The sequence below is a fragment of the Microcaecilia unicolor genome, unplaced genomic scaffold, assembly GCF_901765095.1.
Source record: "Microcaecilia unicolor unplaced genomic scaffold, aMicUni1.1, whole genome shotgun sequence".
Lineage (NCBI taxonomy): Eukaryota > Metazoa > Chordata > Amphibia > Gymnophiona > Siphonopidae > Microcaecilia > Microcaecilia unicolor.
In genome coordinates, this window is record NW_021963063.1 from 16,180 (window position 1) to 35,973 (window position 19,794).

Below are 19,794 nucleotides of genomic sequence, written 5' to 3' on the forward strand. Positions count from 1 at the left end.
GGACCAAGTGAAGCCGGCCAAATGCTCGTCAGAGCTGGCCTTCTTTTTTCCATTATCGGCCGAAGCTGGCCATCTCATAACCACGCCCCTGCCCCGCCTTCCGTACCCTGCAGAAACGCCCCCTTTAACTTTGGCCGGATCTGCGACGGAAATCAGTTGGAGCCGGCCAAAATCGGCTTTCGATTATACTGATTTGGCCGGGTTCATAAGATGGCCGGCCATCTCCCGATTTGTGTCGGAAGATGGCCGGCCATCTCCTTCGAAAATAAGCAGGATGGTCAACTCAGGGATCAACTTGCAGTATGTCAAGTGCTGATAATAAATACAATTTAAGATGATAGACCTGGAAATTTTCTAGAACTGAACTGCCAAAGAATAAAAACCAACTGAGCCCTTTTGCAGTCTGTCCCTATTGGGGGGAAAAAAATGAGATAAACTTGTAGGATATGAAATTGATGAAGCAAAAAGTGTGTCCTGCGTGGTTTCCATCTCTTCTTGGTAACTGATCATCTTCTGTTCCCCTTTTCGTTTTAGGTCTCTCGGAGGACAGAAGCAATTCTTCTCGATGGGCCTCCGTAGAGACTCCTGTGGTCCTTACAGGGGTAGAACCTCAGTCATGTTGCCTGCCACCTAAATCTTCAGCCGCTGTTATGGTTCATAGCTGTGGTCCTAGACCAGGCATGTACAGACTTGCTTTATTGATCAACCTCTGTGAGCACCAGCAGTCACCTGCATCCTGGAAGTGACCGCCCCAATCGGCCCGCTCTTGAAGGACCACCACAGCCCTGGGAAGTTACTATGCATTTTGGAGTGCTACTGGCCCTGCTTTTCCTGAGCCTGATGGATGGAGCAGACTGCAACAAGATTGTCAAGGGGAAGAGGCAGAAGCGAAGTATGTATGGACTTTTCTGGTTGCTTTGCTTCCCTCACTTTCTTCCAAGCTGCAACTTTTGTTTTCTGTTACTAATGCATTGGTCCTAATGCGCATTTTATGCAAAGAAAGATAATAGAGTTTTGCTAGTATATAAATACGTAATGACAGAGGCAACGTTACTGTTTTAGTAAAATATTTACAAGACTGATCAGACAGCTGTCTAGAAAGCAAAGTGCACTGGTGCTTTAACCCCTGAGAGAGGTTTTAGGATTTTCAGGGGAGTGTGAACGGATAGCGAATGGCATTTAAATGTCCTCACAAATGACACTACATTATTTAAATCCAGCGCCACTAAATGGAAGAATGCGCAATGGGTTCTATGAATCGTAGTCTAAAAAGACTGCTAAAAGAAATCAGCTCAAGAATGTCAAGGAGTTTTTTTCACGGCTCAGTGAAAGTCTTTTGATGGGGAAGTCCACCGAATTAGCGGCTAAGTGATATAGCTGTTCAATTAAACTGCATGAGGGGAAACGCCGAGATCCCACATGCACAGTAACTGCAACGCAATGCAGGATAATGCGTATTTTGATAATGCTCATTAGAACATGCCTAACGCTGCACAATAGTGACAAGCCTGCAGGTACGATAAATCCATACCCTAAACAGCTTATAGTCTAAATGGGTATTTGAGGCCGTGAGAGATAAACTTATTTGCCCAACATCACAAGGAATGTTGGTGGGTGAAGTGGGATCTCCTTCGCTGGCTCTTTATTTCTCCTCTTCCCGCCGCTGTGCTTGGGCCACACCCCTTCACCGGCTTCCCCACCAATCCCTGCCGGGGTTTCCTGTGAGATCACTCCGTGCAGCGAGAAAGCCGGGAGAGGGCAGAACATGAGTTGAGAGCTCCCGCATGGCAGCCGCCATGTTATTTTCGGCTGCTCGCAAGTCAGTTTGCCGGCCTTCTTAAATGGGTATCTGAGGCTGTGAGAGATAAACTCATTTGCCCAACATCACAAGGAATGTTGGTGGGTGAAGTGGGATCTGAGCACTGATGTGCAGATCGTTGCTCTAAGCACTACAAGATCATTTTTATTTTCTGGCATGCGGCAGAAACCGGGCGGTAATCGTCATTCTACGCTCGTAAACGATTACCGCACGGTTACTGCGTGAGACCTTACCACTAAGTCAACGGCTGGCGGTAAGGTCTCAGACCCAAAATGGATGTGCGCCAATTTTTATTTTGCTGCACATCCATTTTCAGCAAAAGATTTTAAAAGACCTTTTTTACAGGTACGCCCAAAATACGCGCCTACACTCCCGCAGCCCATTTTTTGGTATACCTTAGTAAAAGGGGCCCTACTACTACTACTACTACTACTATTTAACATTTCTAAAGTGCTACTAGGGTTACGCAGCGCTGTACAATTTAACATAGAAGGACAGTCCCTGCTGAAAGAGCTTACAATCTAAAGGCATCTTCCTGAAAGGTACAAATGAAAAAGTGTAAAATTTCAAATCTAAATTCAGATTCCAAAAACCCACACACAGGAGTACAGGATGTCAAAAATGTGTTTGTTTATTTTGTGAAGGGTAATTTTATAAATTGACGTCTAAAGATAGGCGCCAATCGTACGCATAAGTTACAGAATAGCGCTGATTGGTACTACTGACTGGCAATTACATACATAACAACTAAGTGCTAATCTGTAATGTGCATGACATCACTTATGGGAAAATTCTATACATGACGCCCAACGTTAGGTGTTACTTCTGCACTGAATTTTCGGCAGAAGAGCCTTCTAACGGATGCAAAAGTACTGAAATGGGTCACAAATTGCAGATCTGCGTGAAAACAAATAACAGGAAATATTTTTTTCACTCAAGGAATAGTTAAGCTCTGGAACTCTTTACTAGAGGATGTGGTAACCGCGGTTAAAGTGTCTGGGTTTAAAAAAAGGTTTGAACAAGTTCCAGGAGGAAAAGTCCACAGTCTGTTATTCAGATGGACATGGGGGAAGCCACTGCTTGCCCTGGGCTTGGTAGCATGGAAATCTTGCTACTCTTTGGGATTCTGGAATGTTGCTACTCTTTGGGATTCTGGAATGTTGCTAGTCTTTGGGAATGTTGCTACTCTTTGGGATTCTGGACTCTTGCTACTCTTTGGGATTCTGGAATGTTGCTACTCTTTGGGATTCTAGAATGTTGCTAGTCTTTGGGAATGTTGCTACTCTTTGGGATTCTGGACTCTTGCTACTCTTCGGGATTCTAGAATGTTGCTACTCTTTGGGATTCTGGAATTGCTACTCTTTGGGATTCTAGAATGTTGCTACTCTTTGGGATTCTGGAATCTTCCTACTCTTTGGGATTCTGAAATCTTGCTACTCTTTGGCATGGGCGGGTTAGGGGCCATCCCTTGAATTGTGCAGTGTTATAGAATAGTCCAGATCCTGATTTCAGTTGGTTTAACTCCTTGTGCCCAAAGTTGAGTGCAGATTCTGGCGCTATGTGCTGTTCTGTAAAGGGCACCAATCCCGGTATTAAGTGCTGCCTCACAGCCTCCCTAGTGCAAGAAGCAGGAGATAGGAGAAGAAATAGATCCCAGATCTCCTGCCCAGCTGTACTGGACCATTGGGTCACCCTATTTTCTGTATAAGGAAGAGATTCTGGATTTAGTTCACACCTTTTTAAGCAGTAGCTCAAGGTGACTTACATTCAGGTAGAATAAGTGCTTTCCTGTCCCAGGAGGACTCACAATCTAAGCGTGTACCTGAGACGAGGGAGGGTTAAGTGACTTGCCCCACATCACAAGGAGCTGGGACCATGCTCTAAGCAGGGGATCTCAACCCAGTCCTCAGGACACACCTACCCAGTCAGGTTTTCAGAATATCATGAGATCCATTTGTATGCACTACCTCCCTTCTATGAAAATCTATCTCATGCATATGCATTGTGAATATCCTGAAAATCTGACTGGCTGGGTGTGTCCCGAAGTCTGGGTTGAGAACCCCTGGGTAAGACTAAAGTCAGCTATTTACGCGGCTGCAGAAGGGGGGACAAATTTATCAGGTTAGTACTGAATATCTTGGTGAACTAGTTAGATTTGAAAACCTCATCTGAGCTCACCTGCCCCATCCCTTTTTTTTGGTCTGGTTAGATCTGTGCACACACAGCATTTCCTGAATGTAACTCACCCTGGGCTACTACTGAAAAGGGGTGAGCTAAATCCTAAATCCAAATCCCCCCACAGTGATTTCCTCCAAGCGTACTTTTTTTTTAAATTATTTGGAAAAACTGCGAACAGATTTTCGTTGCGTAGGGGAAAAAATGTGACCAGTCGGATTTATGCCGTTTAAAACTGATTAACCACATCAATCTTTTGAACGTCAACCCTATAGTTTTCTCTCTTGATGAAGTTATTTTGTTGTGCATTTTAAGGGCAATTACGCAAATAGCCCACCTAGCTGCAAAGAGCAGCCGCATTGACCACATGTACTTATGGTTAAACTTGAAAGAAAAACTACCCTGGAAATTTCTCTCTGAAAATTAGTATCTATCAATGTTCAGTCTAAAAGTCCCCTTATACTCCCCCCCCCCCCCCCCCCCCCCCTGCTTTTTCCAGTGGTTAAAATAATCTCCACACTTTAGTAAATCCCAAGCACACGGTCTCATGTCCTCTTTCAACTTAAACCCATTCCAGGAAAGCGGCTCCTTTTAAGTCAACTAAAATACTGTGCACACTTTGAGAGCCCACCGACGTTCCGTCTAAGGCAGGGGGTGGGCAGCCATGATCCTCGAGGGCCACAACCCAGTCGGCTTTTCAAGATTTCCACAATTGATTTGCATGTCCTGCTTCCATTGTATACAGACAGATCTCATGCATATTCATTGTGGAAATCTTGACAACTCAACTGGGTTGTGGCCCTCAAGGATCGTGGTTGCCTGCTCCTGCTCTAAGGTGCCCAGGAGCAGGGGCGTAGCCAGACAACAGATTATGGGTGGGCCTGGGCAAGAAGTGGGTGGGCACCAAGTGTTCTCCCTCCCCCCCCCCCCCCCGAAAATAATATCTCAGGTGGCGGGAAAACACTTTTTTCCACCTTGGCAGTCTGCAGCAGGCATACGCTGAAAACTGAGCATGTGCAGGTGCCAGTATCATGGAGAGTAGCGTTTTTTTTACCATCAGGGGAACTCTTCAGCTTGCGGAGCTTGGGATCCCCACCAGCTACTGTTAAACATGTGCTACTGATGGGTGGGCCTGAGCCCTAAATGGGTGGGCCCCGGCCCATCCAGGCCCACCTGTGGCTACGCCACTGCCCAGGAGTCTGTGGCCTGTGTTCTTAGCATTTGGGGTCAGAAGTGTCCTAAGATGGAATCGTACTCTAAGTGACATGCCTTCTGGTACCCCCACTCCGCCCCCATGGGATGGTGCTAAAATTCCAAGGTTTCAATCACGCAGGGCAGGCAGAACCCCAGGAGTCCTGCAGAACCTGTCTCCTCCATGTGGTTGAAACTACCAGATTGCAGCGCCCCCCCCCCCCCAATGATAAGAATGCCAGCAGTGGCCTCCCGTACAGCTTAGAGGAAATGCCGAATCCCATGTATGTTTTAGCTGGACTGTGAGGCGGTGTACCTGAGTAAATAATCTACCGATGTCAATGCCTTTGAGAATGCCCCCTGCTCCATGAGAGATGGAAAAAGGAAGCCTAGCTTCGATGTAGTAAATTTAAAACGAATCGGAGAAAATGTTTCTTCACTCAACCTGTAATTAAACTCTGGAATTCGTTGCCAGAGAATGTGGTAAAGGCGGTTAGCTTAGCGGAGTTTTAAAAAGGTTTGGACGGCTTCCTAAAGGAAAAGTCCATAGACCGTTATTAAATGGACTTGGGGAAAATCCACTATTTCTGGGATAAGCAGTATAAAATGTTTTGTACATTTTGGGGATCTTGCCGGGTATTTGTGACCTGGATTGGCCACTGTTGGAAACAGGATGCTGGGCTCGATGGACCTTTGGTCTTTCCCAGTATGGCAATACTTGTGTACTTATGATGGTATCCTGGGATATTGTACTCCCAGCTAGGATGGGCAGGCTGCATGGAACGTCTCCTAAGCTCTTTCTTCAGCTGTTTATTCCTCTGGGTAAAAATCTCTGAGGGCTAACCCCAAAACCCTTGCCCTTCCACCTGTCAAATTTGTAACAACTTGTCCAGCTGTTAACGTTCTCCTCTCTCACACATAAAGCTCTCCCCTTTTCCACTGCTGCGTCCAATATAAACGCAAGGTATTTGGGACTAGTAACCATGGCGGTGTTTTCCGTTATACTGTGCTCACAGTTACAAGGTACCAATTTGAGTAGTATCACTTCATTAATCAGAGAACATGATGGCATGTAGAGACAGTCTGGCCCATCCAGCCTCTGCGCATGTTCACAATTATAGCATCACAAACCCCATTTGATTTCCAGCTTCTCTCTCACTGGTCCATCGCTAGGGAGAATCCTCAATGCTTACCCCGGGTATTTTTTTTTTTAATTCCATTAGTGGTTTTGCTTCTGTTGTCTCTGCATGAAAGGTCATTCCGTGCATCTACCACCCATTCGTCTGGAAGTAAGATCTGTCATTGAAATGTATCTCTGGCAAGGGGAGGTTCTGAAGGAGAAGGCCACACAAAGCACAGCGAAAATGACACCAAAATATCTTTCTACAGACCACTACAAAAAAGCATAAAGACTCCTCAGGCAGGCCGGTTGGCTGAAACTCAGCCGTGTCGGGTCCTGTAGATTCACATGATTTATATGGACCCATCAATACATTTGAATTTATTCTACATCGTCGAAAGACTATATTTTTGTGTCGTCTTCGCTGTGTTCTGTTTGGTTTCAAGCTTGCGAAGACTGGGTTCCTCTGTGTTTACATCGATCTGAAGGGGAAGCACAATACACTGAGAAAGCCCAGATGGATGTTAAGTCGCATTGGATTCTGATGGTGTTATGATTGTTTATGCATTGTTTATGATCAGGTTGATGGTATTTGTGTCACTGACAACCTGCAGGCTATCGGATCATAGTAGATGACATAGTAGATGACTGCAGAAAAAGACCTGCACGGTCCATCCAGTCTGCCCAACAATTTAAACTCATATGTGCTACTTTATGTGTATACCTTACCTTGATTTGTACCTGTCCTTTTCCGGGCACAGACCGTATAAGTCTGCCCAGCACTATCCCCGCCTCCCGCCACCGGCTCTGCCACCCAATCTCGGCTAAGCTCCTTAGGATCCATTCCTTCTGAACAGTATTCCTTATGTTTATCCCACGCGTGCTTGAATTCTGTTACCGTTTTCATTTCCACCACCTCCCGCGGGAGGGCATTCCAAGCATCCACCACTCTCTCCGTGAAAAAATACTTCCTGACATTTTTCTTGAGTCTGCCCCCCTTCAATCTCATTTCATGTCCTCTCGTTCTACCGCCTTCGTATCTCCGGAAAAGGTTAAGCTGTTTGACAGTTTAACACCTAGAGCAAGCCAATATATTTGTGACCTCCCCACCACCAGCACCCCCAGTTCCCTCTACTTTGATCTCTTTCACCCTGTTAGATGCTTTTCCCCCTGCTTACTCCTTGTATACTTTTCTAAGCTTCCTATTCTGTAATTTTAATTCATGTTTTGTAAGCCACATTGTGCCTGCATGAGTGGGAAAATGTGGGATATAAGCGAACAATAAATAAATAAATCTCCAGTCCTCTTTCCCTTTCTGCCCAGATGCTAGAATTATGACCTCTTCCTAGCACCTTGGATAAAGTTATGCTGACCCATGGTTGGACATTTGTATAAAGGACCTATGGAACTTTGGCTTTGAGATAAGTGAACTATATATATATATATATATACGTACACAAGTGAATTCTTTTGGCTATATACAGGTATAAGTGAAGACATTATGTGTAATTTTTGTCTTGGATGAATGAACTTCAGTTCTTTTTCCTTCAAATTCTAGGAATTATGCTTAGAACATTTTAATTGAGTTTTTAAACCCAGTTAGCCTACAAGCTATGGGTTCAGACTGATATCATTTTTCTCTTAACTTTGAACGTGTGATCATTTGGTTAAAAAAAATACCTTTTCTGTAGGATATTTTGGGTGATTCCTTCATTGTTATTAACTCTGCTGAGGACATTATTAGATACCAGTTACATTGAAAACATCAATCCTGCGACTACTGTTCAGACTTGCATTGATATAGTGGAAACTTCGGCTATTCAATATTGCCTAAAAATTGAACACTGGAAAACTAAAATGTTATGTTAGGACCAACTTTAACTTCTAAGAGTAAGGTATTACCTCTAAATACTCTCTCTTTTCGCATTGAATCTACTCTAAAACTTCTAGGTATAACATAGTAACGTAGTAGATGACTGCAGAAAAAGGCCTGCACGGTCCAACCAGTCTGCCCAAGAAATATGCCACTTTTTTGTGTATACCTTACCTTGATTTGTACCTGTCTTTTTCAGGGCACAGACCGTACAAGTCTGCCCAGCACTATCCCCACCTCCCACCATTGGCTCTGGCACAGACCGTATAAGTCTGCCCAGCACTATCCCCGCCTCCCACCACCGGCTCTGGCACAGACCGTATAAGTCTGCCCAGCACTATCCCTGCCTCCCAACCACCAGCCCCGCCTCCCACCATTGGCTCTGGCACAGACCGTATAAGTCTGCCCAGCACTATCCCCGCCTCCCATCCACCAGCCCCGCCTCCCACCACCGGCTCTGGCACAGACCGTATAAGTCTGTCCAGCACTATCCCCGCCTCCCATCCACCAGCCCCGCCTCCCACCACTGGCTCTGGCACAGACCGTATAAGTCTGCCCAGCACTATCCCTGCCTCCCACCACCGGCTCTGGCACAGACCGTATAAGTCTGCCCACCACTATCTTCGCCTCCCCACCACCAACCCCTCTTCCCCCCACCGGCTCCACCACCCAATTTCGGCTAAGCTTCTGAGTCCATGTTATTTCGAACTCCATGTTAACTTCCCGAGAAAAAGGGTACACTGGAAACTCAAACAGCTCCCAGAATTAGAAAATTCTTTCATTTGGAACATTTCAAAATGATTGTGCAATCCTGTGTAATGGCCCAATTAGATTATTGTAATGTAATTTAATTTATAAAGGCTGCTCTGAGAAGATCAGGAAGCAATTATGAACAATGCAAAATGTCTCAGCTAGGGTTATCTTTCCAGCTGGAAAATGAGAACCGGCTACCCCTCTTTGAAAATCTTTACGTTGGTTGCCTAGGACGCTGTTCAAGACCTGCTCTCTGGTATTTAGAATTATTCATGGCATGGCACCATCCTGATACTTTTAGTTTATCCATCACCTTCTGCAAAGACAATCAAACATATAAATGGCAAGGGGCGTACTCACTCGCAAATACGCAGTAGAGACCCTCTCTGTCCCGCCCCCGCGTCAATATGTGATGACGGGGGCGTGACAGAGAGGGAACCTGCACACCTGTGAGTGAGGGAACCGCCGTCGCCACCACTCCCCCCCCCCCCCCCCACCCAGGGTTGCAGCTACCGCTCCCCCCACCCACCCGGAGTAGCTGCCGCCACCCACCCTCCACCCGGCCACCTGGCTTCACTATTCAAACTGCCGGAATGCAGCACACAGCTCATCTGAGCTGCCGTTGGCCTTCCTTACCTGCCTGTGTCCCGCCCTCGCCGACGTTATGTCACATGAGGGCGGAACACACGCAGAGAAGAAGGAAGGCCGACGGCAGCTCAGATAAGCTATGTGCTGTGTTCTGGCGGTTTGAATAGTGAAGCCAGGTACCCGGCCCGGGTGGAGGGGTGGCGGAGGGGACTCTGGGGGGGAGGGGCGGTGGCGGCAACCTATCCAGGGGGGGCCTTTCAACCCTCCCTCCTCCTTTACTAGCCCGTTTTTACGGGCTCAACGGCTAGTCCACAGTATAAACCACTTAACTGTACACTTTCCATCAGAGCCGGTAGTGGGAGGCGGGACTGGAGGTTGGGAGGCGGGGATAGTGCTGGGCAGATTTATACGGTCTGTGCTAGAGCCGGTGGTTGGGAGGCGGGGCTGGTGGTTGGGAGGCGGGGATAGTGCTGGGCAGACTTATACGGTCTGTGCCAGAGCCGGTGGTTGGGAGGCGGGGCTGGTGGTTGGGAGGCGGGGATAGTGCTGGGCAGACTTATACGGTCTGTGCCAGAGCCGGTGGTGGGAGGCGGGGATAGTGCTGGGCAGACTTATACGGTCTGTGCCCTAAAGAGCATAGGTACAAATCAAAGTAGGGTATACACAAAAAGTAGCACACATGAGTTGTCTTGTTGGGCAGACTGGAAAACTCTTTTTATTGGAAAAAACTAAAAACAAATAACATACAAATCAAAAACAAGCCCCTAGCTATACACAGTCCTCCTATCTATGTACACACCCTCCCCTCCTCAATACTACAGTGGAAACTGTGTATTAGAAAAACCCAAGAAAAAAAAACCGGACATGCAAATCAAACCCCAGGCTCCTAGCTAGACATGGTCTGCCTATCTATGTACACCCCCTCCTCAATAATACAATGGATCAACCCCCCCCCCCCCCCGACCCCCCACAACCCCTTCAGACAACTGGCACACAATCCCCTGGGAAGCATGTTCCCTCATGGTGGCTTAAGCCTCACGTGTCTCCACCACCTCGAAGCCACCCCCACCCCTTTTTCCACCCTTTCCCACTTTGCCGCTTCCTGCACCGCCCTTACCACATCCCAGCTGACTACCTCCGCCGGCCGGACCTCCTGGTACAGGGACACCCTGCAGCGCGCCATCCAGAGGCAGTACCGCAATATCACCGAAATCAGAAAGCGTGTTACCGGATCCCCGCGTCCCCCCTCCACCCTCTGGGCCGTACACCCAGTCCGCATAGCTGTAGTTGCGGAAACTGGGGATCTGCAGCAACGAGGAAACCCGGTCAGAGACCTGGACTGTAAATGGGCACCTCACCAGGAAATGCTCCATCGTCTCTTCAGTTCCAGCACATTCCTCCCGTGGGCACCCTCTATCCCGCACATTGCGATATTTCAAATTTCCTCGGACGTACAGTCTACCGTGAAAGGACAGCCACGCCAGGTCTTTATACTTCACCGGGATGCGGTTCGAAGCAATCAACCGTAACCCCTGCTGCATCCGTGGGGCCGGCGCGTCCCTCAGCGCCAGAGGAGCTGAGAACACCTGCGCCCGTACTCTGTCCATCCAGACCCCCCGTTGTCCTGCCTTCACCTCCCCCACCGTCAGCCCCCACACCCTCACCAATTTCACTAGGGTCTTGCAATAACTCACCCCCCCGGGGCCCCCCTCCGCAGTGCCACTACCCTCCCCCCCTCCCGCCATAGGTCCCAATATCTCGGCCACCACTGCAGGACACTCCTAGCCCACCCCGGTGGCTCCCGCCCTACCGCCCTCCCCAGATTGAACTGCAGGAACAAAGCGCTGAAAAACAGGACTGGGTTTATCATGCCCACCCCCCCCTCCCTCCTAGGCAGATAGGTAACATTCCGTTTTAACCGGATTCGTCCTGTTGCCCCAGAGCAGCCGGAAGAACACCCCATACAAGGCCGCGTACTGGCTCTCCGGCAGCAAGCAGATGTAACTGACGAACAGAAACAAAGGAACTAAGTGTGCCTTGATGAGCTGTACCCGCTCCCCCATGGTCATTTTCCACCCCTTCCATCTATCCACCCTCCCCTTCACTTCTTGGAGACACCTATCCCAGTTGTAGAGCCTATAATCCCCCTTCTCGAAATATATTCCCAAGACCCGTATACGTTCCACAGCTGTAGGAAACCTACCTCCCAACTCAAATTGCAGCCCCTGATCCCCAACCCACAGGCTATTGGACTTTTGAAAATTGACCTGCGACGCTGTTGCCTGCGAGTATTCCTGGATCAGGTTCTGCAATCTACCTCCCTCCCTCTGGTCCGCTACCCACACTGTAACGTCATCTGCATACGCCACGACCCTTAACTGGTTATTGTCCCCCACCTCCACCCCTTCCAGCCCCTCCGCCCCCCCCTTCTCCAGCCGTCTTATAAAGGGTCGATGGCGTATGCATACAACAGCGGGCTGAGTGGGCACCCCTGTCGGACCCCTGCCCCTACCTCAAACCCCTGCCCTCTCCACCCGTTAACCAGGGGGAAACACCCCGCATGCCGATAAAGTAGCTGTAATTGCTCTATCCAGCCCTTCGGAAACCCATAGCGCTCCAAAATGCTCCATAGGACACCCCACTGCACTCTATCAAACGCTTTTTCCTGGTCGAGTGTTACCAACAGCCTACCATGCCCTCCCACTCTACTGCGTTCTACCCCCTCCCGCACCCACGCTGCCGCTTCCAAGACCCCTCTCCCTTTAACCCCACATGCTTGTGAGGCTGCCAGCAAATCCCCAGACACCTGCCTCATTCTCTGGAATAGCATTCGCGCAAAAATTTTCCGATCTGTATTAAGCAGTGCTATAGGCCGCCAGTTGGCCAGCATCGCCGGGTCCTTCCCCTTACTTAGTAGGATAAGAGCCGCCTCCGTCAGGGACCTAGGCAAGGAACCCTCCAACTGGGCTGCCCCCCATACCCTCACCAGGATCGGCACCAGCTGCTCCTTAAAGGCCTGGTAGAACTCAGTTGTTAGCCCATCCGGCCCCGGCGAAGTCTTCCTGTGGAGCGCCCCGATGGCTTCCTCCACCTCCTGTTCTGTCCACGGGTTCAAGAGGGCCTGAAGCTGGGGTCCCCCGTGACCTATCCCCGGGGTTTCTTCCACATAACACTCCATCTGCTCTATATCAATCTGCTGGGCTGAAAGGAACGCCGCAAAGTGGTCCCTCACTGCCCCCAGAATCCCCTCCCTGGTGTCCTGCAGGACCCCCTGTGCGTCCCGTACCCCCTCCATCACCCTGCGCGCCCTCCGCTCCCGGCAGCATGCGAAGGGGTCCGGGCTACACATTTTCCCGAAGTCCCGCTCGTACACCAAGGAGGTGTAGCGGTTGTACTGTACCTGTTCCAGGAGTGCTTGGAGATCATGTATTTCTTCCTCCCTCCCCCCTTGTGAAATCAGTGTGTCCCTCTTTTTCTTTATCGCCATGCCCAACTTTGTCCTTTCCCTCCCCTCCCTTCTCGCCTGTCTGAGAAAGATCCCCGCGTTCGTCTTTTCACTGTATCCCACCACTCCCCCAATGACTGAAATGCCCCCTGCACTGACACCTGATCTTCCAAAAACCGGCGGTACTCCTCCCGCACCTGCTCGCTACCTAACCACTTTAAATTTAGTCGCCATAGCCCCTCCCTGGCCTCTGCGCTGCCACCCCCCCCACCTGAAGGAGGACCATGTGGTGGTCTGAAAAGTCCACGTCCACGGTTCGTGGACCCCCCAGACAAACCCCCTTCTTTACCAGGAATCTATCGATTCTACTTTTACACTGCCCTCGAAAGAACGTGAACCCCTCCTGTTCCTCACAGAAGGCCACATGCGCGTCTACCAGCTCCGCCTCCCGCATGATCCCTGCCAGCCTCACCCCGTCATAGCCCACCTGTACCGATCGTCCCCCACTATCCTTTTTCCGCAATATGGTGTTAAAATCTCCCCCCCAGACTACTTGGCGCGAAGTGTATAGGTAGGGCTTGATCTTCCCAAAGAGGAGCACCCTTTCCTTCTTGCTTTGGGGCCCATACACATTCACCACCCTCAGTGCTCTATCCTCCCAAATCGCATCCACAACAAGACATCTCCCCACCCCCAGCTCCACCACTCGCTGAATATTCACCCGGTGGGACTTAAATAAGATCCCCACCCCACCATACCTCTCCCCCGCCAACCCCCACACCGAGGGACCCCACTTCCAGGCCCGCCTTGCCCGCCTGATCACCTCAATGGACCGCAGCCGAGTCTCCTGGAGCAGGAAGCAATCTGCTTGGACCCTCGCGAACCAGTCATACGCTAAACCCTGCTTCTTCGGAGAGGCGATGCTGGCCACATTCAGCGTGGCAAATGTCAACACTAAGCCTGCCATCCTCATTGCGAGTCACGGGTCTGCTCACTCCCAACTTCTTTCCTTATCTCCTGGGATACCCCCTTCTTACCCTGAAGCAGGTCCTCTGCTATGCGGTCTACATCATCCCCTGCCACATCCCCCCCCCCCCCCCTGCAGCCGTCCTGTCTGCACCTTACCCCCACCTCCCCCTTTCTTCCTTCCTTTCTTCTTTGCTCTATCCGGACCCACCCCCTGATCCCTCCCTCTCCCCTCTTCACCCCCACCCCCTACCTCCTCCACCGAGTCCTCCACCTCCCCCAAGTCCTCCAGATCCTCCTCTAGCTCCACTCTGTCCCCCCAAGCCTGCACTTGGGCCTTCACCACCTGCCCAGCCCCCTCAGCTTTCCTCTTACTCCCCTTTCCCCTCCCTCCCTCCCTTCCCTCTTCCTCCTCCCTCACTCCTCCCTCTTCCCCCAGAGCCTTCCCGCCCTTCTTCCTACCACCAGTACCCTCCTCCAGTGCTTCCTCATATTTCCGTTTGCCCTCTCCAATCCCCCCTGCCGCCCCCTCTTCCTCCATTAACTCCACCTCTTCTCCTTCCCCTGTTCTTCCTCCTCCCTCCCAACCTCCCTATCCTCCTCCTCCTCCTCCAACACCTGAAATCTGTTCCCCCCCCCTCTTCCCCTGCAGCGACCCCTCCCTGCCCACCCCTAGTTTCCCCCCCCTCCGAAACTTCCCTTTCCTCTGTGGCACTTGTACCCACTCCCCCCTCTCCCCCCTGCTCCACTCCTGACCCAGCCCCCTGCCGCCCCCCCTCCTGCATCCCCCTCCTTCTCCCCCCCTTGCCCCTCCCTGCCTATCACCCCCTGCCCTATCCCCTCCTCCATTACCCCCCCTCCCCGTCCCTTCCCCCACATATCCCACTCGTTATGGGCCGCCCTAGGGCAGTTCCGATATGCATGGCCTAACCCGCCGCAGAGGTTGCACCGGATCGCGGTGCAGTCCTCTGTGGCATGCTGATCCCCGCATCTTCCACACTTTACCACTGGGCATGACATGCTGAAGTGCCTAAACGAACCACATCTGAAGCACTGCCGCGGCTGCCCCTTGTAAAAGCACAGTATCCTGTCACGACCGATAAAGGCAGCCGAAGGAATGTGCTGGACCACATGGTTCTCCTGTCTCAATTTGACCAGGGCTCCCCAACCTCCTGCCCAAACCCTGCTTGGATCCGGTAACTTTGTAAGTGGGGATCTCAGCTCCGCGTACCTCTGTAGCCAGTAGGCTAAATCTGCCCCAGAGATAGACTCATTTCTCACGAGCAGGGTGATCTGCACCAGGTCCGGCTTGCTGACTGGAATGGCCCTGAGGTCCCGCCACTCCCCCTTTCCCCTCACCCCCTCGTACCTTTCCCAGAATATTTCCATCCCCCTCTGGGTCATGAAGCTCAAGTCATATTCTGGGATGTTGATGGGGTGTATACACGCGTAAAAGTCCTCGGGTATAAACCCCATCCCCATCACCAGCCTCAAGACCCGATCCCTGGAGGGCATTGCCCCCTCCCCTATCCATTTGAGCTGTACCACATTTCGCCGCTTAGGCAGCTGTCCACCCCCTGTCCCCGCTCCCCCCCAACCCCTCCCTGGGCCCTCAAAACCACCCGATCTCCCCCCCTCCCTCCTTCCCCCTCCCTGGACTACTGCCGCAAAGGACTTGGACCCCAGCCCCCCCCGCCCCCCCTCCACCCTTGTTCCAGCCCTTCCCTCTGCCTCCCCCCCCTTCTGTCCCTCTGCCCCTCCCCTCATCCCTCTCCCTTCCTCAATATCCACCGCCCCCTCCCCCTCCCGTTGTCCCCCGCCCCCTTCCCTCTCAGACAAACATCCAGCAACGTCCATAGTCAGTTCTGCGGCTTGGGCTGCCTCCAACTGATTGTCCTGCCCATCTCCACTTCCTGGAACGTCCCTGCTCGTCCCTGCCACTGCAGGCTCCAGCCTCTGGGCTAATCGCCTCCTCTCCTCTGTCTCCTGGCGATACTCTGGCACCTGCCCAGTCAGGTCTGCAGCTGGCGATACCAGACTCCCTGCTCGCTCTGCCCCCGAACTCCCTCCAACCTCCGGCACCAGGGGCGAAGCCTCCGGAACTCCGCCGCTCCCCTTGGCTCCTCGCTCCCAGCCGTCCTGCTGGCAGGTCTGCTCCACCACCCGCTGCACATCTGTTAGACTTGCCATGTCCACTTCTGTAGTCAACGAAAGTCTCTCAACAATCGGGTTACTTCCCCCTTGCTTCTGGTGCAGTCCCTCCTGCGTTCTCCCAATGGCTGGCGCTTCCCGGGGGCATGGCTTGTCTGTTCCTGATTCCGCCACAGGCTGGCTGTTAGCACCCCCCGATTTCACCTCTTGTAATGGACAGCTGGTCAAATGAGCTCCCAGCTGCTGCCCGCTCCTATTCCTCTCTCTCCGACCCCTCTCCTGTAAACCGCCAGCTACTCCATGCTCAGGGAAGACCTCCCCTGCTCCCGGACTTCGTGGGCGGGGCTTCTCCAGATGCCATGCTGCTTCGGTTTCCACTTCAGTCATTGCAGACCCGGCCAAAAATACCGGAGTCTGCCTCTGCTGACCCTTTTCCAACAGGGCCTCCTTCACGGCAACTGTCTCTGCTGTTTGCACAACTGCAGGTAAGCCCTCTGAGACTTCGACCACCACCTCTGTAGAAAACAGGCTGCTACCTGCGTCTCCCTCTGCTGCCTCCATTATCTGGAGTTTTGAAAAGTTACTGAGTTCTGTCCTCCCCTCCACAGGTAGGATCTCTACTCCAGCCCCCACCTCAGAGCCATGTCCTGCCGCTGCCTCCTTATCCTCTGGCTGCTGGGTAAGTGCTCTGGACTGTGTTGCCAACTGTCTCATGTATTTTAAAGTGGGGTCACCTCTGAACCCAGACAACTCTTTTGAGTCTAATGCTGCTGAAGACACTGAAGCTTGCTGCAACTGTAGTGTTCCTGAACCCCCAGACTGTGGTATTGAAGCCATCCTTTCTCGGTTAACATAGAGCTCCCTCAAAGGATTCACAGAGCCCTTTTTTAAACAGTTCAACAAGTGTTCTTTTTTCCCCAACAACTTTGATATCCGGGCTTCCTCTTTAACATACATTTGTCTGTGCTCCGCTGGGGCAAATTTACACATAGTTCTTGCCATTTTCAGACGTTTCCTAGCTCCACTACTTCTTTTTCCACCAGCTTAATTCGTCTTACAATATTTACCACACTACTTGCTGGATCATCAGGGTCATAGCTCACTTCAAGGAACTCCTCATCTGACGATCCACTCTCCTCACTCTCACTCTCAGCTGCCTCCAGCAAAGGCTTCTGGCAAACTTCCATCGCCTCTTCCTTCTCCCTTCCTTGGAAGCGCCCTTCTGGGGCCTGTACTATCTTCCTCCCCCCTCCACTGTCTTCTCGCTTACCTTCCGCAAGCTGGGCCATGGAGGGGGAAATGCTCTGATGGCCTCCACTGGGCTGCTTCTCCCTTCTGTCCACTGGACTCCTTTCCCTTCTCCCGGTAGTCAAACCAGGGAGAGAGCCACTCCCTTCGGCCTTCTGGTCCCGGGCCCCAGGAGGCCCCATAGCCTGGGACTTTCCTGAGGCCTTCTCCCCAGGGACCCTCCTCATCTTTGGGGAGGGAGCTAGGTCTCACTCCCTTTCCACTGGAAGTCAGCAGAGCTCTCTAAAACACCTCCTTCCTCCTCAGCAGACTGGATGGACCGTGCAGGTCTTTTTCTGCCGTCATCTACTATGTTACTATGTAGCTGAGAACATAAAATTCTATTCTTCTTTGCTTTTAAACCAGGCTGCAAAGATATGGAATTCTCTGCCCCTAAATATCAGAATGAATCCAGATTACTTAAACTTTAGAAAACAGCTAAAAATTTACTTGATTAAATGATTTCTTGAAAGTTACCTTTATATTTAAAGATTTTATTTTGGTTTTAATCTCTGTTGAATATAACACTCCCAGGAAACGTCTGGTCTCTTTTTATTATTATTCACATTGACCTATGTGTCTGGTATTTTGAGCAATATAGGTCAATATGGGGCCCTTTTAATAAGCCGCGTAAGCGTCTACGCGCGTCCAATGCACGCCAAAATGGAGTTACCACCTGGCTACTGCCTGACTCTTGTGGTAATTTCACTTTTGGCGTGCGTCTGATACGTGCATCCGAAAAATAATTGTTATTTTCTGCCGTGCGCAGGTCACTACCGCCCAGTTACCGCGTGAGACTTTACCGCTAGGTCAATGGCTGGCGGCAAGGTCTCAGACCCAAAATGGGCGTGCACCAATTTTGATTTTGCCGCATGTCCATTTTTGGCAAAAATATTAAAAAAGGCATTTTTTTGCAGGCACGCTTTCGTTGGTTGAAGTTCCTTTCTTGTTTGTTTTTCTTGTTATTTTTGTTGTTTATTGTAAAGGCAGTATATCAAGTTTTAATTAAATAAGGTTAGCCTTTATTTAGCTTGTGCTAATCTAACCACACTTGATGTTGTGTTGTGTGTTGAGGCTTAAACAGGTGACAACTTCTATGTTAAATCCGTCTGACATTTACTTAACAAAATGCACGAGTGTGCAAAAACATACCCAAAGGAGTCAGTCTCCGCAGGACAGAGGTAACTATCTCCTGCACTGTCCGGTCCAAATATCCATTTTTGGAGTGTGAGTTAAAACTGGAAGGGCAAAGGCTGAACGCCTGCAGACATTTGGCTATTTGCAAGACTGAAGAATTTCACAGGATTGAAGCCTATGAACTTCAGGACTCTTGTTTTCCTCCTTCTGTACTGGAAGTAGGCTGCGTCTGACATCTAAACTCTTTGGTTGGGACCTGCTACAACTGTACAAATCTTTATGCAAGAAGCGGTTAACAGTTCTGATTTACCAGACTGCAAATCCTTTTATAGCTCCTGGGCAGGCATCCAAAACACTGTGGGTAGACCAAAAAACCCACCTCTCTTCCCTGGCTGGTGCAAAGCCATAATCACCTCAGCCACCCAAACAGGACATCTCCTCCCCAGCTCAGGAACAAGTCCCCTTCCTTTGGTGGCCAAGATCCAATTCTACTTAAATTTTCCACTTCCTTTTGCTGGTGGCAGGTGGGCACAGTTTTCCTTTGGGATTATTTCGGGGATCTGAAAAGCAGCCCCCACAGCTGCCACCCTTCACTAAAAACTTCCTCTCAAGGGGAAACTTCTTCGACTAATGTTCCGATCTCCAAACTGCACTGTCCAAAGCAGGATTCCAGTTTGCCTGTGTGAGGGTCGCTCTGCAACTCAAGGCTGAAAATCATTTTAAAGCGTTCGGCAGGAACAAACCGTGGAACTAGTTTATAGGGCTTGGATGGTTAATCAAGAAACATGGAGCCCAATATTTAGAAAAAGGTGAGCTCCTAAATTAGGATCTTTAATTTGTGCTATTTTCAGCCAGATTTAGGAACATAAATTTTTAGCTGAAAACTCATCTGAATTTAGGAGCTTAGAGATAATATTCAGTGATTTAACCTACCAGAAATGGCTCTGGCTGCCAGTTATATCATCTGTTGCGGGGCTAACCGCTAATTTTCAGCGGCACGTGGACGCTCATTTTCAAAGCACTAGGAGCATAAAATCTTTTGAATATTGGGCCCATAATACATTGTCATAAATAAGGACCATAAGATCCATCCAGTCTGCCTGTGATGCTTCCTGGTGTAGTTCCACAGACCTTAATTTGTTGCTGCCTTCCCTTAACATAGGCAACCCAGACACCACGGGCCTAGGGCATTGGTAAAACAGCAGCAATTTCTTAACATGGCACAATTTGGCCACAGCAAGGGATCTCAAGAGGCCGTCCGAGCTCAGCCCAGGGGTTTTAACCCCCCC

At 50.3% G+C, this 19,794-nt stretch overlaps 1 protein-coding gene across 1 annotated transcript in view; it reads left to right on the plus strand.

Annotated features, from left to right (window-relative positions):
- Window positions 1-538: 538 nt before the first annotated feature.
- Window positions 539-19,794, plus strand: part of LOC115458865 (R-spondin-1-like) — a 37,368-nt gene continuing 18,112 nt past the window's right edge. The window contains exon 1 of the mRNA XM_030188702.1: window positions 539-892. Coding sequence (XP_030044562.1) covers window positions 799-892 — 94 coding nt within the window. The 5' untranslated portion in view covers window positions 539-798. The remainder of the gene's footprint in view (window positions 893-19,794) is intronic.